A 23886-nucleotide genomic window follows, 5' to 3' on the forward strand; every position below is an offset into this window, starting at 1 on the left:
CAATCTGGCTTCAGACCGGGTCATGGCACAGAATCTGCCCCCTAGACTTAAAAATGCAACTCGACTCCCTTAAAGACGAAGGCAAACCAGCTCTTATCCTCCTCTTGGACCTTTCGGCTGCCTTTGATCTGGTCGACCATAACACCCTATGCCACCACCTCACCTCAGCTGACAACTTCTCCTTGGAAGCCACTTTGTGAATAAACTCCTTCCTGACCAACAGATCTATGAGAGTATTCTTCTTGGACACGCATAGCGCACCGCCATCCCTCTACCATGTGGGGTCCCGCACGGGTCCTGTGTCTCCCCCTCATTATAAAATATCTTTGCCATACTCCTATTCAACCTCCTAGACTCTATCAGTGTCTCCTACACTAACTACGCTGACAACACCCAAATCCTCCTCCCCTTATATGGATCCTACTTGGACGACACACTCACCATTAACAAAATCTACGCAACTATCCAAACCTGGATGGCAACCAACCACTTATGTCTGAACGATGATAAGAGAGAGATTCTGCTAGTGAGCTTCCCCCCTCTGCTCAAAAAGCTCAACGGTGAAATCACCTCCTTCCTCATAGATGGTCTACAGATACCAATATGCACATCAGTAACACTAGGGATACACCTGGACGCCCCTTCAAGCATGTGAACGCAATCACATCCTCAGCTGCCTACACAACAAAACTCATCAACGCAGCCAGACACTTCCTCTCCCGAGCAAGCTGGCTAACCATCGCCAGAGCAATCATCGTTGCAAGATTAGACTATTGCAATGTCCTCCTCGCTGGAACCTCGAAACACAATTTGGACAAACTACATATCATCCAAAATAATGCTCTCCGAGCAGCACTGAACATCTACAAAAGAGACCATGGGGCTCATTACAAGTTTGCCGGTCCGGAATTAACCGTGGCGGTAGAACCATACCAGCACCGGTTTCTGGACTGGCAAACTACGAGTTCTGCGGGTGGGTGCCGTTCCACCAGCCAGGTCTAACTTTGCCGGCGGAACGGCACCCGCCCGCAGAGATGCACGGAAACACTGGCACCATTACGACATGGTGGCGGTGTTTCCACGGTCCCCCTTCCTGTGGAGTCCTACGGGACTACACAGGAATGGGAATTTACAGAATTGCCTGCGCCAGATTTACCAGACAAACAGGGCTGTAATGACCCGGTAATTCCGGCAAGTTCAGCACCGATAATTCACTACGGGCCTGGTGGCAGCCTGCCGGTTTTACCGGCACAGCTACCGCCAGACTCGTAATGAGCCACCAGGAAAAATGTTCACTGGCTACCTATTCGGGAAAGGATCATATTCAAAACTATTTCCATCATGCACAAAGGCCTCTCTAACACTGCTCCTCAATTTCTAAGCTGGAAGAGTGAAAGATCACCGTCTACCAGACCAGTAAGAACAACCCATGCCAGCCGCCTAACTGTGCCCCAGATAAAAAGGACAAGAGGAGCAGGGACCAGCTTCCCATCAGTCGAAGCTAAACATTGGAATTCCCTACCGCCTGAACTAAGAGCAGAAACCTACTACTGGCCCTTCCAAGAGGCTCTAAGAACTTGGTTATTCGCCTAAACAGGACCCCTTTGCACTTGACCGCCAACGTCAAATTCAGTGCACATTATGATTTTCAGTATATCCGGTTGCAACAGCGCCCTGATGCCCGTGGGCTGGAGCGCTTTACAAATGTAAAAAAATGTAATACATTATTTTAGTTTTGGGGGTCAAAAGTTGGCTTATTAGCTAAATGACCAATAAATAAATAAAACGTTTGTGCAAAGGAACAATTCAGTTGATAACAGTTGAGATTATTATGATGATGATGATTGATCTCATCGATGCAGTAGGAACTCGTGCACCATTGCAGGCCTGCACTGGAACTCGTGCATCAGTGCAGGCCTGCACTGGAACTCGTGCAGACATGCACTTCAATGGGCTTGCGCTAGGACAGTCACATATACTCCCTCCACATATCAAAGGTATTACAGCGCTTATGGACGTCCTCTTATCCAAGTGGAGAACTAAAAACACAGCTATTCAAATCTATGTATATTCATACGTATCCTTGCAACCATAAATGCACAAGCATATCATTAATATCTACAGTATGGTTTGCGATATCAGTCTAAAATACGTCTTAAAAAACATGCAGAGACATACTTTCAAGCCCATTAGCTACTCAGGCAGTCGACCATTAGGAATTATCTTCGAGGTAGCACCCGATGCCTGCATGCTTCATATCATTGACTGCAAAGTGATTTATTAGATACATTTCATGTTTACACAATAATTTCCCTCTTCTGTATGGAACTCTGTTGCCACCACAACTTCAGCCAGGTAGAACCAGATAAATGGCAAGAAGTAACTGTTGGAAAGTCAGTATCTCCATAGGATTAACAACACCTTGTTACTTTTGCATAAGGTAGGGAGGAATCCCCCACAGTGATGTGTTCATGTCTACGGCGGGATCTCTCACTTGTATGTGTCCTGAGATAGGTAGGGATCTTTCACTTGTATCTGTTCAGGGATATGTAGGGATCCTTCACAGTGAGGAGTTCAGGGGATGGGAGGGAATCCTTACTGGGATCTTTTCATGGACAGGGAGGGATACCTCAGTGGGATGTAGTCAGAGGCAGGGAGGGATTTCACACTAGGGTGTTTTCAGAGACAGGAAAGGATGCCACAGTTGCTCATTTTCAGGTATATAGAACGATGCCGCAGTGGGTTGTAGTCCAGGTTAGGGAGAGTGTTCACACTGAGGAGTGTTCAGGGATAGGGAAAAGTCTATGTTAGGGATGTTTTGAGGGAAAGGCAGAATCTCTCTTTAGGATGTCCTCAGTATAACTGGGAGGCAGTCAATGCCCGATTCTTGCTCTGGGCCAATCTCGCCATATAGCGATACAGTGCACTCAAGATGCCATTAACAAATTGCAGGAGAATCATGTTAACTGGATCTGTAAAATCCAGAGGGGGAAAAAAACATATTTTTTGGGACTGGACTGGAAGAAGGAACATTTACATTCGGATTCACTCTGGACTGAGGAGATTACCTCCCATTAAACATAAGAATGTATGAATTAAAAAAGATGCCCCTCTACAAAGCCCAAGAACCACAGTTCTCATTATTTCAAATGTATTTCAGATAAATGCAGAGGGGATGGAATCTATGAAATGAGTGTGTTCTGATGTTTTTTCCATTATGAGGCGACTTTTATTCCATATATTGTTGTAATGTGCAGGAGTGTGTTGCCCACTTGCCCTGGATCATTACATGAATTGGAGTACGGGAAATGTGAAACGTAACTGTGTTCATTTTATTTGGGTAGTAAGGTTTGCTTTGGGGGGGTGGAGTATCATGCTTGTCATCATAAAACCGCACTTTGCAAATATGATTTGAATAAAATAAGTATTTGACTTACCCCTCCCATTGTGATCCCATCAATAAGAGCCACGTATGGTTTTCTGCACGTGCCTGTCACAAAAGGAAGTAAAATTAGGTATATCTTCACACATGCAATATTAACAATACCAATGAACCTCTAAAACCAACAGGGAGGCATTATTTTGCTTATTCTCTGCTAATTACCCATCTTTAATTTTTTCCAATTCCTTTTATGCTACACACTGACCTCCCCTGAATAAGTCTGTCTATTCCCTCTGCTATCATAGCCCTGCCAAAATGAAACCATAAATGCAGTGAATATGAATTGTGCACCAGTTCACAATTTACTAACATCGTACAGTTCCGGTTTTACTCCGACACACCCACACTCTGCCTCTCATACACAATTGAACCCACATGCACTATCCCCCACACACTGCAACCCACACTGCCTTCCAAACACAATCCCCTTACGAAAAACCCTTCTCCACTCCCGCGCCTACTCCCCTGCCTCCCTTGGCTCCCCCCTCCTTGTACCCCCCTCACTCTCCTCCCTCCTGCCCATAGCACCTAATGAGGCCTCTAAAGTGGTCGGTCCTATGAAGGTCTCCTCCAAACGGGTGCTCCCCTGCTCCCCCAGAACCATTAAGGACAACATCTCCTCTTTCGTCCAGCTCTTGCTGACTTCTATAACCACTCCTTTGCCACTGGCTCTTTCCCTCTATCCCTCAAGCACTCCCTTGTACACCCTCCCTTTAAAAAGCTGCCTGCTGACCCCTTCTGCCTGGATAATTATCACCCTATTTCCACTACCCCTTCCTGGGTAAGCTCCTGGAGAAGCTGGTCCTCCCCCAACTTACCCTCCACACTGATCTTGTTGGCTGCCTTCATGACCATCAATCTGGATTCCATGCATCCAGAGGCACAGAAACTGCTCCCCTGAACACCTGTGAAACCATGCTTGCAAATCTAGACTCCAACTCTGAGGCTGTTCTCATTCTACTTGTTCTCTCTTCTGCCTTTGACACGGTCACCCATTCTATCCTCATTAAACGACTCTGTGAAACCCTCGGCATTACTGACTGGGCACTGGATTGGCTGACCTCTTACCTCACTAACCACTGTACCCAGCTGCAGCTGCGCCCTTTCTCCTCCACCACCACACTCGCTACCTGTGGCGTCCCCCAGGACTCTATCCCATCACCATGGCTCTTGAATATTTATCTCGCCCTCTTGCTCCTCCTATTCTCCTCATTTCCAGTGGTATGCCGATGACACACAATTTTCCTTCAAATTTCCTTCTACTACCTCCTCCTCCTCCTCCTCCTCCTCCTCCTCCTCCTCCTCCTCTCTCATCCCTGACTGTCCGCCATTCAGGCATGGTGTGCAGCTAATGATCTTTGTCTTAATGTTGTAAGACAGAGATCCTTCTCATTGGGACACCTGCGCCCTCTTTTTCTCCTATCCTCTGGCCACCCTAAGTGGGCCCTCTACCCCCACCATTCTGCGAGGTCAAAAACCTCTGGGCCATCTTCGATTCCGCTCTCTCCTTCACCCCTCACATCGTGGACTTTACAAAGAAGTCCCACTGCCAGCTCCACCTCCTCAGAGGCATTCTTCCTTTCCTCACCTTCCCCCAGAAGCTCAATGTCTCCAGAGCTCTGGTCCTCTGCAGGCTGGACTACTGCAATAGCCGCTTTCTCAATCTCCCTCTTTCCTTCCTACGCCTCCTCCAGCTAATCCAGAACAGGGCTGCAAGATTTATCCTTGGCCTCAAGCCAGCCCTAAAATCTCTCCACTGGCTCCTGGTGGCTGAAAGGATCAAATTCAAAACCCTCTGCATCATCCACAAGGCCTTCTGGGGCTGAGGACCACACTATCTCCAACTCTCCCTCCCTAAATGCTCCCCTGCTAAAGCCCTACGCTCCTCTAACTCCAACTTTTTGACTGTCAAACGCTTCTCTATGCAGCAGAGATTCGGGGGCAGGTCTCACTCCTCGGCTGGTACCGCCTCCCTGCCCCTCTCAGACTTGAGCTGAACCTCCTTAAGTTCCGGAAACTGCTAAAAACTCTTCTTTCCTTTATAATCAACCCACTTCCGCTGTGACCGGTGGCCTGATCCTCATGTATCTCAGAGGATCCCAGGCCCTTCTTTCCAGTCGATACCAGCACTCTCCCCCCCACCACTGCACTGCCCTTGTGGGCCCCCGCTTGGTGGCTCTGCATCCGACTCTTGGGAGTCGCCTGCACTAGCACTAAGCCTAAGGTTCTCCTCCTGGCTACCCTTAGCACTTCCCTCCTGGGCCCTCCACAAGCACTTGCCCACCCCTCCTCCCTCCCTTTCTCCTGCACTTCTCCTCCCTGCAATTGCACATCTGAATGCCAAAAGGCCTAGTAGGACCATGACTGTATTTGACTGTTTTTGGCATTGTTTATTTCCCCTGTTCCCCTAGGCGCCTAACAAATGCTCAATAAAATAAAAAAACACAGTGCCAGCACCCCCACAAACACACACTCCACCTGTTTGCTTCACACACACACAAATACACACACATACACGCACTGCCCCTCTCCCCCACAAATGCTGCCAATACCTCCTCCCACGCACAGTCACTCCCCCCACAAACGCAAACTCATGGCTACTCCCCCCACACCTTTCCCCCACACATGTACTACCCCATTACACACTCAGTCCCACATGCACACACACACCCACGGCCCCACATACTTCAACACACCTACTACCTAAATAACCATGAACTCACTGCCCACTAACAGAAACACTGCACATACAACACACACTGCCCACACACACATATTGCTTTCCCACATACACTGCCCAAAGATACCCAACCCACGCACTGCCCCCTGCACACTGCCCTGCACAAACACACTGTCCCCACACATGCACACTCTACCCTCACACACAAACCCCCAAACAATGCCAAACAATGCCCCACCCAAACTCCAACTGCCCACTACACCTACACAGTGCTCCACTGCCCACCACACACACCGATCCATTAATGACTTCCCCACACAAACATTGGCCAGCATCACATAGACATGCATTGCCTACACACACTAACACGGCCCCACACATGCAATGTCTGCACTAGCCCCGCTCACACATGGTGTACACTGTCCCCCACACATATACCTTCCCACTCATACAGTTCCGCCACACATGCACACATGCACTGTCCCAGAACCCAAGCATACTGCACTCACACAGTCCCAGCACACAGTGTATCCTCACACTCCTTAATGTCACACACTTTCCACACACACACGCCCATACCAACTCACTGCCCATATACACTGATGCCACCACAAACTACACATTGCCCCAAAACATGCACTGTCCCCTCACCCACAATCTGCTTGCCTCCCACAAATACACCACTGACCACCCCCCACACCGTACCCACACTGCCCCCACAACAGACACAATGCTCCAGACACACACTCCCACAAAAACACTACCCCCACAGACATCTGCACACTACACCCCCCACGCTGTCCCCCACCCACACTGCCCTCCCATACCACTGTTCCCCTAACACACTGCCCCCACACACGCATTGGATGCCCTCTCACACATAATGTTGTCAAGCATTTCAGGGAAACTCATGCCAATGTTTTGTGTACCTGCAGATTTAAAATCAATGCCTGGTTGTGATGCAAGTGGTGTGGTTAAAATCTGCCAAAAGGTGCAAGTAGCTGGGTACATGATGGTAATAACAGATACAATCTTATACAGTGCTATTCAAAAGGCCAAACTAATGGCTTTGACAATGTTTGCTCTATTTGGTAGGGCCCAGAGCCGACCCGATGCATGGGCAGCCTGTGCGGTGGTAAAGTGGCCCACTTTCAGAAGCTGCCTCAACTGCTGTGCAGATTCCATGTGCAAAGTTTGCGTGAGGCCACAGGGTCGACTTCCAACCTGCAGTGGCTCTCTAGAGATAGACCCCCACTCCAAGCGGGCCATCAGATGCTGCAGGCCCTTTAATGACTGCTTATCACTTTCTTTCTCCAAGTAGTGCATTAAAGTGGGGGTGATGGTCAAATGATGGCCCATTTAACAGACCATTATTTTGGAGGAGAAGTTTGTAATATTTCTGTGTTAAGAAATGCAAAAAGGTATTTTCATTCTGAAAGTACACACAAAGCAGCATTTTGATGCATAAATCTACACGCTCCTCCAGGACTGCATGGTCTAAGCTCTGTGTATTCAGGCTCTTCTATATCCTCACCAATATACACAACTTATTCATGCTACAAGAAAAACTTGAATTTGTGTCAAGAAAATTATATGCACAACACTGATAAGAATACTGTAGTACTATAGGTCTGAAAGACAGATATAGATGGGAAGAAATAGCCCATGACAACAAGTCAAACGACTAGGCAGAACTTGGAACAAACAAGAAAGGCTGTGTTTTAAAGATGTCACACCAGGCATGAACATTCAAACAACTTAAAGTCAATATAATTCAAAGATTGAAAAAGATGTGACACTGAGGTTTAGTTGGTTTATTCATTTTATTTTTTATTTATAACTTGGTCCATGATGATGGTCATTAGGACGGGAATGCATTGGACCTTTTTAAGCAGCCTGTGTCTTTCTAATAAATACTAATTCCATGGATTTCTCATTGAAGTATCTTCGAAGGTCATATGAAGGAATAGAGTACACTACATAGAAATTATTGTGAAATGTTCTGTAAATATTTAAAGAATTGAGAACTGTATGGACAAAAACAGGTGAGTCACTCACAAGAGGACCTTGCAAGCTCCTGGGTCATCCCAACACAGGAACCATGATTTATATCTTTATTGCACCTCACAGTACAAATGAGGTTATTTTGGCAACAGGACAACATAACCGAAATTAAAATGATAAAATGTTGGAAGAAGATAATTCTGATACAAGAAGTACTTTTCACTGTCAAGGGAAAGCATCAGACACTTGTTGGTAAAGCAGATGTAAAAGGGGTATCGGTTGCGTAACTTGTGATGGGTGGACCGTGTGGTCTGTTTAAGGAACTCATGGTGGCAACAGTAAAGGCAGACACAAGTGATCACAGTTTAAGGGTGCTTATTAAATTGTATGCAGGTTGGAAAAAAGCCTAATCAAAAACGAAATCTAAGATGGGAGCAAGCGGCGACGATCAAATGAAAAATAAGGCAGTCCTAGTGGCGTTGTGTAAGATAAAAAGCGCCTATACTAAGAAACCGATGGCAAAACCTTACAACTAATACAAAAAGGGGCTTTAAAACATTGGGGTCTTGAAATAACAACATAAGTTGCCCTGCGCCTATGACGGTGTCACCTGCTTGTGAAGGAACGGAGGCTACCCCTTGCTCCGTGCTGATAGTTGAATAAAAGGAAGCAGACCTTCTTCACTTCTTTAGCAGCGCCACAGTAAATAATAGACAAGAATGTTATCAGTAAGTTTCGATGTTGAATTTGATATATATTCGTAGCCCTTTGTGAGACACGTGTTTCGGAAAATGCTATGCCTTTTTTAATCAGGGCAAATAACGGGTGGGTTTCTAACAATTTTGTCTGTAGTGTTTGCACAAAAATAACTGGTTGAATCCCACCTCTAAAGTTCACATTCAGTCATCTCGTGTTGTGTTAGCATTCCTATGGCAACGCTAGTCCTTCCTTGCTTGCTATCATCGCGGCATTGATAGGCGCCATATTTTGGGACCTAGATGCTGTGAATGAGGTATCAGTGCCCAAGTTCACAGATAATTCCACAAAGATAATATATATACTATATACTACTCTATATATAGATATATACTCGTGCATCGGGTCAGCCAGCCCATGCTAAGGAGTCTTTTCTCTAATTTTTAAGGTCTAATTACATGGGAATGTACAAGGACATGCATATTTACACAGACATAGCTTTCCAAAAAAAAATGTCATGTGGGCACGATATATAGACAATGTTCTTCTAATCTGGAACGGGACATCAGAGAATTTGGAGCAATTCATGATAAGAGCAAACAAGAATGTTTTGGGGATAATTTTCACTGGTACCAACAGTAGGAGTAGTATCAATTTTTTGGATCTGGTAATCTATGTGGAAGAAAACAAACTATTGACAAGAACATTCCGCAAGGAAACCGAAGTTAACTCGACTCTTTTTGCAACAAGTTGCCATTTTGACCCAGTCAAACGTAATATCCCAAAGGGCGAGTACATTAGGGCTCGCAGAAATTGTGGAAACCAGGATACTTTCAAGCAGGAATGCAAGTTACTATTCAAGAGATTCAGAGAGAGAGGCTACAATGTAAAATGCATAAAAACAGCATGTGAGCAGGCAAACAGAATGACCAGGGAACAGACCTTGATCCAGTGAGTACGACCAGAGAGGAGAGAACAAGATAGAGTCCAATTTATCACTACTTGTTGCAGCAACAACGGAATACTACGACGAATTTTGCATAAGAATTGGTATCTGTTAAAATTGGATGAACACATCAGCAAATATATAGATGACCATCCAAGTGTCATCTATAGGAGAGCTTGTACTTTAAAAATGAACATAAGCCCATCTATGTTGGTGGAAGAAGAGAAACCGACTCAACCCACATGGTTACAATCAATAGTACCTGGATTTAGGATGTGTGGCATATGTACGATGTGCAAGTATGCACATGCACCCACAAACAAATTTAAGGATATGTATGGAACCACAACAACCATCAAAGATAACATAAACTGTACGTCTAATTTTGTAATATATGCCATCATTTGCATCTGTCGCAATATTTACATTGGGAGTACTATCCGAGAATTGAGGACCAGAATACGAGAAGACATGTCCGGGAGCCAAGATGGAACATTACCACTGGCGGTACATTGGCAGACCTGTCATCAAATGGATGACAAACGTGACATTAAATTTTTCGGGCTGAAAAGAGTTAATTTGGGCAGACGTGGAGAAAATAAAGAACAACTTTTGAGACAAGAAGAAGCATGTACAATCTGTAGATTTAGATCTGCAGTGGTCGTACTCAACACGGACAATGAGATGGGGGTTTTCTGTAAGGTGATCCCAGGAGATGACTCTGTATCAGTGAAAGTGCTTTTGTAAACTTCAGAGATGATTGTATACAGCAATAATTGTTACTACCTAATATGAGCTTGGTTACACCCAGCAATACTATTTCCAAACTATCCTAACTCATCAATATGGGTTTCCGTTGTTTTCTTATAATATCCCCCAACAAAGGGAAATGTCAATATAATATCATTCACGAAAGACAAAGAATGTGACAAGAGAATTTGCTTGAAGAAAATAGAAATAGAGAACGGACTTCAGAATTTAGGCTGGCCGACCCGTAATACATAAGTATATCATTTAAATTATCTAATTCGTGTTTGGTAAGGATATTATAACTAATGTCATAGTTATTTTAAAATAAAATCTACCTTGCAAGACCTTAAAAATTAGAAAAAAGACTCCTTAGCATGGGCTGGCTGACCCGATGCACGAGTATATACTTTACCAACCCAAAAGTCTTTGACTGCCAATAGCATTACAACCACTATCATAGACATATAAAAATGTATAATCCTGTGATGTTTAATTCATTATCTTTGTGGAATTATCTGTGAGCTTGGGCTCGGATACCTCATTCACGGCATCTAGGTCCCAAAATATCACGCCCCTCAATGCCGTGATGATAGCAAGCAAAGAAGGACTAGCGTTTCCATAGAAACGCTAACACAACACGAGAGAAAAATAAAATAGAAGCGCGCCTACAGCACAACGTTGCCGACTCTCGAAGACTGAATGTGAACTTTAGAGGTAGGATTCAACCCGTTATTTTTGTGCAACCACTACAGACAAAATTGTCAGAAACCCAACCGTTATTTGCCCTGATTGAAAAAGGCATAGAATTTGCCGAAATACGTGTCTCACAAAGGGCTGCGAGTATATATCAAATTAAACATCGAAACTTACTGATAACATTCTTGTCTATTATTTACCGTGGAGTTGCTAAACAAGTAAAGGAGGTCTGCTTCCTTTTATTCAACTAATACAAAAAGGGGTGTGGGATGGTTTTCAAGAAAAGGAAGACGTGTTCACAAATAATATGTCAGGATGCGGCAGCTTGGATCTCCCTTCCCCATGTTTTGAGCACAGGGTAAGGTGGAATCCTGGAGCATAGTACACTCTAGAGCTTTCCCTGTACAAGACAACAGTTCCACTTGCAGCTATCAGGGACGCCAATGGCCAAGTCTCTTTTCTCTTGAAAGTCTCTTGCCTTCGAGGTCCTGGCATTTTCAAATAACAAAAACAAAACTTCCTTCAACAATATGAAAGTTTGTTTCCTGGTTTCACTTAGGGGGAGGATTCTTCACACCTGGGCCCCCCTCTTCCGTGCGCTGACTCCTCTTTATTTTCAGCCTCCCTCCACCGGGTTCACTATGGCTTTTCCTTCCTTCACAAATCTTAATATCTTTTTAAACAGTTCCAGTGGACATACCTCAGCCGGGCCCACTCTTGTCAACACACTGTTTCTTGGGACTTTGGACTTTGCCCCATCTTTGTCAGCATCCCTCTTCCAGGCTCACTCTTGCCAACTTCACATTCACAAATGTTTGCAGGATTCACTTCCCTTGCTTTCTCACAGTTCTTAGGTCAAAGGCTTTCGACTGTACAGGGATTTTGCTTGACCTCCTGTATGACCACTTTCACCTATCTTGGCGGCTCTCCTACGGCCTTCTGGTATCGGTAGTTTCATTCAGACGGTGACTGACCAGAGTTTCTTGGAGAAGCACCCACGTGGTGCTGACCCTCTTTTGCAGCTGGTCTCCCCTTTTCAATGTTAAAGTTAAGCTTTTCTCACTTTGCCACTTTCATTCACCACAGCCCATTTTTATTGGCTCTGCCCTCGACTACCAGCTATGATGAACTGCTTGGCAGTCCTCCTTACTGGAGTCAAGGCTAGTACCACAGAAGCAGGAGTCTCCCTCGCTCCGGCTTATCAGCGTCAATACGCTCTGTGTACCATTGACATCTGCTGCAGCCCACTTGGTCTATTGCCCTTGGCCTTAAGATTCTTTCAGCAGAGGGTTTGCTGGGTTTTGTCAAAAGGGGGAAGATCGCCTCTCTTCTCGTCAGCCTCTCATTGTTTGCCGCCTTTCTCCTCCTCTTAAACTGCCAGGTCTGGATAGCTGTTTCGTCGTGCGGTCTGGCTTACTCGTACTGTGCTCTCTTGCTCCACTTTTTATCCCTGTGGGGAAGAGAAAGGACCGTCAGGTGTGTGTGATTCTGATCAATTGCCTGACTTTGCCTGACCCTTGTATTGCTACATGTCAAGTAAACGGCTCTGGTGTTAGTCCGTTCTCTGGTGCGTAGTGCGAAAGTGCTCGTCTCAGAAAAGGGGGTGCTGTGGTTTTGAATGTCTTACGTGGTAGGATGGGGAAAAGGTGTTGAAAGAAGGGGGATACCGCGTCTCACCCATCAGTGTCCTAGTTCCACTCCTCGAGGACCCCCCATTCAAGTGATCCTCCCTCTCTGGTCCACCCCCAGGAACCGGATCCAATCACGATGGCCGTGTCCTGGCCACCTGGAAGACAGATCCCCGAGGACTAGCTGGGGAGACACCTTGAGGTTTCTCACATCTGTCAACTGCACCTAGACCAAGGGAACCCCTGCATGGGAGCAGTATTAAAGAACAACAGCCAAGAAAGGGTTATCGGTTGCGTGACCTGTAATGGCTAAACCGTGTGGTCTCTCAACTGCGCCTAGACAGAGTACCGTTCATGAAAAGCAAGTGAAAGGAGGAATCAAGAATGCTGAGATCAAGAGGAGCAAGTCAATAAAAATATACATGGAAAGACTTGTGTTGTCACAGACATGCATTGATGAAGCAGAGAATATACCCTTGGTAAGAGGATTGGGGAGGATCCCAATACTTTGAGAACTGTTTTGTATGAACCTTTAACTTTCTGTTTTGAACTTGGCGAAGGGAACCCCAAGACTTTGTGGAACTGTCTTGAACATGGGAGGGGGAACCCTGTGAGTTTTGTGGAACTGTTTTGAACTTGGAAAGGGGAGTTGAAAGTAAGCCAGGAGCTGGAAGAAGCTCAGAAATTTGTTTGGCACACCATGGGGGTCATTACGAGTTTGTAGGCAGCCATTCCCTTAAGCAGGGCATGGCTGCCTCCAAACTCTGGTCCGGGTCCGGGTTCCTTCAATGAGGAATTACCGGGCCATTTCGACCTTGGAGTGCTCGGTAATTCCTCATTCAAGGAAGCCATCCCCATTCCCATTCAAGCCCTCATAGGGCTCAATGGGAATGAGGTTGTTAGCTCCCTGGTCTGCTAGCGGGACCCGCTAAGGGCGCCTGGTTTTACCAGGCGCCCTTTGCGGGTCCCGCGAGCAGACTCGTAATAGGGTGGTAAGGGGTTAACGGCGCCGGCACCTTTACCGGCGCAGTTAACCCCTTACCGCCCAACTCGTAATGACACCCAATTTCTTTTATTGCCGACATCCCTACATATTGTTTAGCTTTAGTTGTGAGGGCAAGTATAGGTTTTGGACCCAGACAGACTTTTGAGTTGAACTCTTTGACTCAGACTGTCCTTAGTTTCTTTAGCTAGGGAAATCCCACCTTAGGTTAGTGCAAGTTAGGCCTTCATACATCCTGACATTTAAGTTTAGTAAGTTTGTTTGACCCATGAATATGTTGTCTGTGTCTTGCTTCATGATGCCTTCACACCAAGTACATCCTATCTAAAAGAAACAGAGTAGAATACTTGAGGTAATCTCACAAATCACCAATGTTAACATTTACAGGATAGGCAAAATCACCAATGTTACCGCTTACCTGTTATTTCTCTGAAATATCTAGGAACTATTACAAGTAGCTGTAACGCAGATTGCCTTGACATTGAATGTGTAATACATTATGTGAACAAAATATTGTGAAATGCATATTGTAAAAAAGAATAACACTGCATAATATTCAAATGTGCTACTGAGTGCTATATCAATAGTGTTTCCAGGCTTGAAAAGCCTTTTTAAATACATGTTCCCATTTTTGCACACACTGATAAGCACAAGATGAAATGCGTAAAGAGACTGTAAACACACATTTAGTCCTCACTAAGATCTAAATTGACAATGAATGTACTATGTAAACAATATATTGGAATATATATATGGGATACATTACTCACCGTAATCGTATTTCTGATGCTTGTATCTGCTTAGAATTCACATGCTGTGCATAGGCCGACATCTAGTAGAAGCTGCAGAGTATTACAGTTTGTTTTTCGAAACTCGAAAATGGGCGTCGACACAGGCGTGCCAGTAATACTATCCCTAGTGTGACGTCCACTGTACCCAAGATCCCTCACGCGTTTAGGATCCTCAGATTGTATTTTTTCTGACATGAGGAAGCATGAGGAGTAGCGTGAGTACAGATAATCCAAGCAGATAGACAGAAAGGTAAGACTACAAGCAATCATGCGCCTTCTCTCGGAGGGGAGGAAGGGTGGGTCGCATGTGAATCTAAGCAGATACAAGCATCAGAAATACGATTACGGTGAGTAATGTATCCCTTCTGAGGCTTGTGGAATCTGCTTAGATCACATGCTGTGCATAGATTAGCGAGCAGTACCAGAAGAAGGAGGTGGGATGTGAGAAGGGTCATGAGCAAACAGGTGTCTTAGAACCGCTTGTCCCACTTGTGTATCTGTCTTGGAATGAGTGTCAATGCAGTAATGCTGAGTAAAAGTGTGAATAGAGCTCCAAGTAGCTGCTTTGCAAATGGTGTCGAGGGGAACATTTGCAATGAAAGCCAGAGTGGCCCCAATGCCTCTAGTAGAGTGGGCCCTTGGCGTAAAAGGCAGAGTTTTTTCAGAAAGAGAGTAACACAGCTGTATACAGTTGATAATCCACTTCGAGATAGCGCCTTTAGAGACGCGATCTCCCTCTCTGCCTGTAGCTACGGAGACAAACAGTTGATCTGTTTTCCTTAGCGGTCTGGTTTTATTTACATAGTAGAGGACCGCCCTATGCACATCTAGGGTGTGTAGTTTCACCTCAGCCGAGCTTTGCGGGTTCTGGAAGAAAGCCGGAAGCTCGATGGACTGGTTTACATGGAACTTTGATATAAATTTAGGTGAGAACCTAGGGTGTGTGCGTAAAACCAGTTTGTCTTTGTGGATAGTAAAGAAAGGATCCTGCACTGACAGAGCCTGAATTTCACTGACCCTTCTTATAGAGGTAATGGCTACTAAGAAGGCCGTTTTATAAGTCAGGTGTTTGAGACTACTTTTATGCATGGGTTCGAAAGGGGGGGCCCATGAGCTTAGCTAGCACCACATTAAGGTCCCATCCTGGCGGTGGGTTCGAAATAGGAGGGTGAAGTCTCTTTACTCCTTCCATGAAGGCTTTAACTACTGGTACTTTCCACCACGACACCTTGTTATGGGATGTGGTGTAAGCCGAGAGGGCTGCCAGGTGTACTTTCAGAGAGTTAAAAACCAATCCTGCATCCAGCAGGTGGAGCATGTATGTCACAACGTTGGAAGGAGTGCAATCAACAGGGTTGATTTGTTTATTCTGGCACCAAATAACGAATCTCTTCCACTTGTCAAAGTAACAGTGCCTTGTGTTTGGTTTCCTGGATTCTCTTAGGATGTTCATACACCTCTGTGGTAAATTGAGATGTCCAAACTCTATGACCTCAGGAGCCAAGCTGCCAGGTTCATTGAGTTGGGTTGCTGGTGCACTGTTTGACCTTGTTGCTGGGACAGTAGGTTGTACCAGGCTGGAAGTTTGATGGGCTCGCACACCGCCATCCTGCGTAGGTGTGGAAACCATGGTTGTCTCGCCCACATGGGAGCAACTAGGATGAGCGTCATCGATTCCTTGTTCATCTTGTACACCACCTTCCTGATGAGAGGAGTTGGTGGAAAAGCGTACGCAAACATCCCTGACCAGTTCATCCACAGGGCGTTCCCTTGGGAGTCCTGGGGGAACCTGGATGCAAATCCTGGGCATTGTTTGTTTTCGCTTGTGGCGAATAAGTCTATAGTGGGGAAACCCCACTGAGAGAAGAGATCTTCTACGATCTCTCTGTGAAGGACCCATTCGTGTTCTTCTGGGAGGGAGTCTCTGCTTAGAGCATCCGCTAGGGAATTGAGCTCCCCTGGAACATGTTGCGATGACAGGAAGATGTTCCGTCTGAGTGCCCATATCCAGATTTTCTGGGCAAGCTTGGACAGATTTGGTGAACGAGTCCCTCCTTGCTTGTTCAGATAGAACATGGCTGTCGTGCTGTCCGTCCGGATCTGCACCGACAAGTTTAGTAGATGGGGCTCGAACGCCCGAAGCGCTCGGAATACTGCCAGAAGCTCTAGGAGGTTGATGTGGTTCTTGGCTACTGAGTGAGACCAGAGACCCTGAGCTATGTGGTGGAGATGGTGAGCTCCCCACCCAGTCAGGCATGCATCTGTAGTCACCACTGCCTGTACTTCGGGATCGTAAAAGGGTTTTCCCCTTGCGAGATTCTCTCTTGTCCACCAGTGTAGGCTCTGTACAAGTGTTGGCGAAACGACCACTAGATCGTCCCACTGACCACTTGCCTGAGACCACTGTTTCGCCAACCATTCCTGCATGGGACGCATGCGCAGTCGCGCGTGGGGGACCAGGTAAATGCATGACGCCATCATGCCCAGTAACCGCATTGCTTTGCGTACCGTTATTTGTTGACCGGACTGATAAAGTGGAATTTGCAGTAGTATATTCCGAATTCTCTCTTCCGAAGGGAATGTCAACCCTTTCTGAGTATCTAGGATTGCTCCTAGGAACTGTTTTGAGGTGCTTGGCACCAGGCTTGACTTCTTCTCGTTGATTGAGAAGCCTAATTCGTGGAGGAGGTCGATAGTCCTTTGAATGTTTGTCCTGCAAATTCCTGGGGTTTCCCCCGTTATGAGCCAGTCGTCCAGATAAGGGTACACTGGGATTGCCTCCCTGCGTAGGTGTGCCGCTGCCACCGCCAGTACCTTGGTGAACACCCTTGGTGCTGAAGCTATCCCGAAGGGCAGTACCTTGAATTGGTAGTGGCGACTGTCCACCTTGAAGCGCAAGTACTTTCTGTGCGCCGGGAGCATGGAAATATGAAAATAAGCATCTTTCATATCCAAGGTTGCCATATAATCCCCCTTTTTTAGGAGGGGGATTACCTCTTGTAGCGTGGTCATACGGAATTTTTGGGGCTTGACATACCTGTTGGCAGGCCGTAGGTCCAATACTGGGCGCATTGTCAAATCTTTCTTTGGCACAAGGAAGTAAGTTGAATAAATACCCTTGTTTACCTGGTGTCCTGGGACGAGTTCTATCGCGTCCTTTTCTAGCAGAATGGCGATCTCCTCGAGAAGGATCTTCTAATGTTCTAAGGAGTGTACTTTTTGTCGTGGAGGATGGTTCCGGGGACGCTGCAGTAATTCTATACAATATCCTGTGGACACTGTTGACAGCACCCATCTGTCTGAGGTGATCCCTTCCCAAGCCTGGGTGAAGTTGGAAATGCGTCCCCCTACTGGGGTTGCGTGAGAAGGGACCCTGAACTGAGCGTCACTGCTTTGGTGGAGGCGTGCCAACTTCCTTGTTGGGGCTGCCTCTGCCTCTCCCACGACCTCTTTTGTTACCCCTGCCGTAACTTTGGGTAGACTGCTGGCTGTTGTTCCACTGTGTACCCTGTCCCTGGGCATAGTTGCCTCTTTGTGAATTTTGGCCGCGTGGGCGACGAAAATTACTGTTCCCCCTCTGGTTAGGGGGTTTGTTGGTTAGTTGGCCAAGGGATTTCAGTGTTTCGTATTCGTCCTTGGTGTTTTTCAGTGCGTCTTCGACCGCTTTCCCAAACAATAGATCGGGTTCCACCGGCTTGTCTATTAATGAAGCCTGAGTTTCTGTTTTGAACCCCGACTGCCGTAACCACGCATGTCTTTTGATAATAGTACCTTCTGCTATCAATCTCCCTGCGTTGTCCGCGGCGTCGAAAGTTGCTTTCAATATGCAACCAGACACGGCTCTCCCTTCTGCCGAGATCCGAGCCAATTGGCCCTTTAACGGTTCAGGAGCAGAGGCTATGAGTGCCGCGACCTCTTCCCATTGATGGCAGTTGTAGCTGGCCAACAGGGTGGTGGAGTTAGCAATCCTTGCTTGGTAGGCGGACGTTGAGGCTACCTTCCTGCCAAACCCGTAAAGTTTCTTGCTCTCCTTGTCGGGAGGAGCTTCTGACGAAGATAAGGGTGTTCCAGCCCTCTTCCGAGTGTTGGTAACAACTAGGGAGTCTGGTTTAAGATGTCCTCTTATATAGAGAGGGTCAGACTGGGCTGCCCGGAAAAGTTTTTCGACCCTGGGGTTGACTGCTCTGGTGAGGTTTGGGTTCACCAGGGACGGATCTATTCTTTGTTGGATGGATTTAAGGATAGGGATGGTCTGAGCGACCGGCCTCCTCTCTCCCACCAACTCTTCTGCGAAGTCCCTTTCCTCCTGTACACCGTGGGTGTCGATGTGAAAATGTTCTGCCGCGCGAGCGAGAACCTCATTAAGGAGGGGCTGGTTATCGACTGGCGAGTCGGTAACTGGGGCTTCGTTCTCTACCGGGGAATCTACTCTGTAAATTTCCTGCTCATCTTCTCCCTCCTCCTGGTCCTCATCATCCGCATAGTATTCCGTCCCGATTTGTTCCTCCATAATTTCAAACTCCTGGTCCCCCTCAGGGAAAGGCTCTCCTTGGTACCTGGGGTGTGGAGTAGAGTATGGAGTAGAGTAAGGCTGTACCTCGAAGGGTTCAGGTCTTTCGAACCGGGCCCTTTTACTTAGGGGGATAGGATCAGTGGAACCTGAGGGTGTGGCCCCCTGAGGGTCATACGAGAGGAAATGCTCTGGATTCTTGTCGTAAAAATCAGCCAAGGAAGACATCCTTGACATAACCCTGTCTATGTCTTCGCTGGACCATTCTTTGGAACAGGGGATGACTTTAGTAGGCAATTTAGGGGACTTATCAAGGGTACCCTTGCTGGATGTTGATCTCTCAGTAGACTTGTATTTGTCTGTCTGCTTAGGGGGGAAGGATGGTCTTACAGGAGTGGAAGAATGTGCTTTCCGCTGTTTCCCCCCCTCCCCGTGCGTGGAAAAATGTTTTCCCAGTCCCTTGGAGGCCCCGGAGACTTTCGACGCCTGGCGTCGAGGATCGGGAGAGGTATCTGTGTCTTTCGAGCGTGGGGCCTCGCTGGTGTTAACTGCGGGCTCCGTCTCTTGGAGCGCGGCCTGGGGGTGGAAGTCGTCTTCGTCCTCCGACGATCGAACTTCCATTAGTCTAGGGAGCGAGGCACTCTTGGCAAGAGTGGATGATTGCCTTGCGTCATGAGGCGATCTCGATCGAGAGCGCCCAGAGGACACTGAGTCGGACCGTTCTATCTGTGCCTCTTTCCGAGAAGTCGACGTCGTCGAGGTTCGGTTGGACTTAGTGTGCTTAGTGTGTGTAGGGTGTGTAGCGCTTGCGTCGCCGGGGGTCTTCCCCATAGCCGCCCTGCCGGACGACCTTCCGAGGTCGGGGACCTGCGCTCGGCTGTCTTTCGACGCCGTAATGCCCTCGCCGTCCGAAAGTACGGCGTCGCTGCCATCGCTGAAGGCGCCCTCCGCTGCCATGGCCGCCTGCCTGGCGTGGTGGGCCCAACGCTTTGTCGAACGGTCCTTAAGTGTCTTAGGTTTAAACCTACTACACGCTCTGCAGTTCGCTTCGGGGTGGTCCCTCGGCAAGCAGAGATCGCACGTGGCGTGCCTGTCGACCCAAGGGTATTTGCGGTTGCACTTGGGGCAGAATTGGAAAGGGGTACCCTCCATTCGCACCTTGAGGCAGCGGGCTGATAAGTGTAGGAAATATATAAGTGTATCTTTATACCAAGAGTGAAGAGTATGTACCACCCCCCACTCTCCCTACTTGCAGGACCGAGGCCAGCGGCCTACTAGGCCCGGGCCGAGGCCAGCGGCCTTCCGAGGCCCAGATCCGTCGTGCAGCAGCCGACGGTCGATGTCTTCTCCAGCCGTCGTCGAGTGTCGAGGGTCGACGTTGGGGTGGGGAAGGATGTCAATAAAGAATTATAAATTTCAATTATTAGCAAAAGTATGGCTAAGGCCAGGGGACTCCGCAAGATGCTTCCGACCAGTATGGCGGAAAAAAACAATCTGAGGATCCTAGACGCGTGAGGGATCTTGGGTACAGTGGACGTCACACTAGGGATAGTATTACTGGCACACCTGTGTCGACGCCCATTTTCGAGTTTCGAAAAACAAACTGTAATACTCCGCAGCTTCCACTAGATGTCGACCTATGCACAGCATGTGATCTAAGCAGATTCCACAAGCCTCAGAAATATATATATATATATATGATACATTACTCACCGTTATCATATTTCTGATGCTTGTATCTGCTTAGATTCACATGCTGTGCATAGGCCGACATCTAGTGGAAGTTGCAGAGTATTAGTTTGTTTCGAAACTCGAAAATAGGCGTCGACACAGGGCGTGCCAGTAATACTATTCCTAGTGTGACGTCCACTGTACCCATGATCCCTCACGCGTGTAGGACCCTCAGATTGTATTTATTCTGACATGAGGTAGCACGAGGAGTAGCGTGAGTACAGATAATCCAAGCAGATAGAAAGAAAGGTAAGACTACAAGCATCCATGCGCCTTCTCTCAGAGGGGAGGAAGGGTGGGTCGCATGTGAATCTAAGCAGATACAAGCATCAGAAATACGATTACGGTGAGTAATTTATCCCTTCTGAGGCATGTGGAATCTGCTTAGATCACATGCTGTGCATAGATTAGCGAGCAGTACCTGAAGAAGGAGGTGGGATGTGAGAAGGGTCATGAGCAAATAAATGTCTTAGAACCGCTTGTCCCACTTGTGTATCTGTCTTGGAATGTGTGTCAATGCAGTAGTGCTGAGTAAAAGTGTAAATAGAGCTCCAAGTAGCTGCTTTGCAAATGGTATCAAGGGGTACATTTGCAATGAATACCAGAGTGGCCACAATGCCTCTTGTAGAGTGGGCTCTTGGCGTGAAATGCAGAGTTTTTTCAGAAAGGGAGTAACACAGCTGGATACAGTTAATAATCCACTTAGAGATGGCACCATTAGAGACGCGATCCCCCTCTCTGCCTGTAGCTACGGAGACAAACAGTTGGTCTGTTTTCCTTAGCGGTCTGGTCTTGTTTACATAGTAGAGGGCCGCCCTATGCACATCTAGGGTGTGTAGTCACCTCAGCCGAGCTTTGTGGGTTTTGGAAGAAAGCCGGAAGCTCGATGGACTGGTTCACGTGGAATTTGGAAATAAACTTAGGTGAGAACCTAGGGTGTGTACGCAAAACCAGTTTATCCTTGTGAACTGTAAAGAAAGGATCCTGCACTGACAGAGCCTGAATTTCACTAACCCTTCTTATGGATGTAATAGCTACTAAGAAGGCTGTCTTGTAAGTCAGGTGTTTGAGACTGCTTTTATGCATGGGTTCGAATGGGGGGCCCATGAGTTTAGCTAGCACCACATTAAGGTTCCACCCTGGTGGTGGGTTTGAAATAGGAGGGTGAAGTCTCTTTACTCCTTCCATGAAGGCTTTAACCACTGGAACTTTCCACCACGGCACCTTGTTATGGGAGGTGGTGTATGCTGACAGAGCTGCCAGATGCACCTTCAGTGAGTTAAAAACCAGTCCTGCATCCAGCAGGTGGAGCATGTATGTAACAATAGTTGAAGGAGTGCAATCAACTGGGTTGATTTGTCTATTCTGGCACCAGATAACGAATCTCTTCCACTTGTCAAAGTAGCAGTGCCTCGTGTTAGGCTTCCTAGATTCTTTTAGGATTTCTATACATCTTTGAGGCAAATCTAGATGTCCAAACTCTATGACCTCAGGAGCCATGCTGCTAGGTTCATTGAGCTGGGTAGAGGATGTACTGTTTGACCTTGATGCTGGGACAGTAGGTTGTACCAGCCCGGGAGTTTGATGGGGTCGCACGTCACTAGTCTGCGTAAGTGTGGGAACCACGGTTGTCTCGCCCACATGGGAGCAACTAGGACGAGCGTCGACGATTCCCAGTTCATCTTGTTCATCACGTTCCTGATGAGAGGAGTTGGTGGAAAAGCGTATGCAAACATTCCTGACCAGTTCATCCACAGGGCGTTCCCCTGGGATCCTGGTTGTGGGAATCTGGACGCGAATCTTGGGCATTGTCTGTTTTCGCTTGTGGAGAATAGGTCTATGGTGGGGGGAATCCCACTGAGAGAAGAGATCTTCTACGATTTCTCTGTGTAGACACCATTCGTGCTCCTCTGTGAGGGGATCTCTGCTTAGTGCATCTGCTATAGAATTGAGATCCCCTGGAACATGTTGCGATGACAGGAAGATGTTCCGTTTGAGTACCCATGTCCAAATTTTCTGGGCAAGTTTGGACAGATTTGGCAAACGAGTCCCTCTCTGCTTGTTTATGTAAAACATGGCTGTAGTGCTGTCCGTCCGGATCTGCACTGACAGATTCAGCAGGTAGGGTTTGAAGCGCTCTGAATACTGCCAGAAGCTCTAGCAGGTTGATGTGATTCTTGGCCACTGAGTGAGACCAGAGCCCCTGAGCTGTGTGGTGGAGGAGGTGAGCTCCCCACCCTGTCAGGCATGCATCGGTTGTGACTACAGCCTGTATCTCGGGATCGTAAAAGGGTTTCCCCTTGGACAGATTTTCTCTTGTCCACCAGTGAAGGCTTTGTACCAGTGTTGGCGAAACAACCACTAGATCGTCAAACTGACCACTTGCCTGAGACCACTGTTTCGCCAACCAGTCCTGCATGGGACGCATGCGCAGGCGCACGTGGGGGACCAGGTAAGTACATGACGCCATCATGCCTAGCAAACGCATTGCTTTGCGTACCGTTATCTGACGACCGGCCTGATATTGAATTCTTTCCTCTGATGGAAAGGTCAACCCCTCTTGTGTGTCTAGGATAGCTCCTAGGAACTGTTTGGAGGTGCTTGGCACCAGACTTGACTTTTTCTCGTTTATTGAGAAACCCAATTCGAAGAGGAGGTCGATTGTTCTTTGAATGTTCGTTCTGCAAATCACTGGGGTTTCCCCCGTGATGAGCCAGTGGTCCAGGTAAGGGTACACCGGGGTTGCCTCCCTGCGTAGGTGTGCTGCCGCCACCGCCAGTACCTTGGTGAATACCCTTGGAGCGGAGGCTATTCCGAAGGGCAGTACTTTGAACTGGTAGTGCCGACTGTCCACCTTGAAGCGCAAGTACTTTCTGTGCGCTGGGAACATGGAAATATGAAAATAGGCATCTTTCATGTCCAATGTTACCATGTAGTCCCCCTTTTTTAGGGGGGGGATTACCTCTTGGAGAGTAGTCATGCGAAACCTTTGGGGCTTGACATATTTGT

At 47.2% G+C, this 23886-nt stretch overlaps 1 protein-coding gene across 3 annotated transcripts in view; it reads right to left on the reverse strand.

Annotated features, from left to right (window-relative positions):
• The window catches only part of HIBCH (3-hydroxyisobutyryl-CoA hydrolase), a 1493921-nt gene that overhangs the window by 907397 nt on the left and 562638 nt on the right, over nt 1-23886 (reverse strand). For all 3 annotated transcript variants that reach the window (XM_069615663.1, XM_069615664.1, XM_069615665.1), the window contains one exon: nt 3438-3490. In XM_069615663.1, the coding sequence (XP_069471764.1) occupies nt 3438-3490 (53 nt within the window). The remainder of the gene's footprint in view (nt 1-3437; nt 3491-23886) is intronic.

The sequence above is a fragment of the Ambystoma mexicanum genome, chromosome 9 (assembly GCF_040938575.1).
Source record: "Ambystoma mexicanum isolate Mex_15411 chromosome 9, UKY_AmexF1_1, whole genome shotgun sequence".
NCBI classification, from domain to species: domain Eukaryota; kingdom Metazoa; phylum Chordata; class Amphibia; order Caudata; family Ambystomatidae; genus Ambystoma; species Ambystoma mexicanum.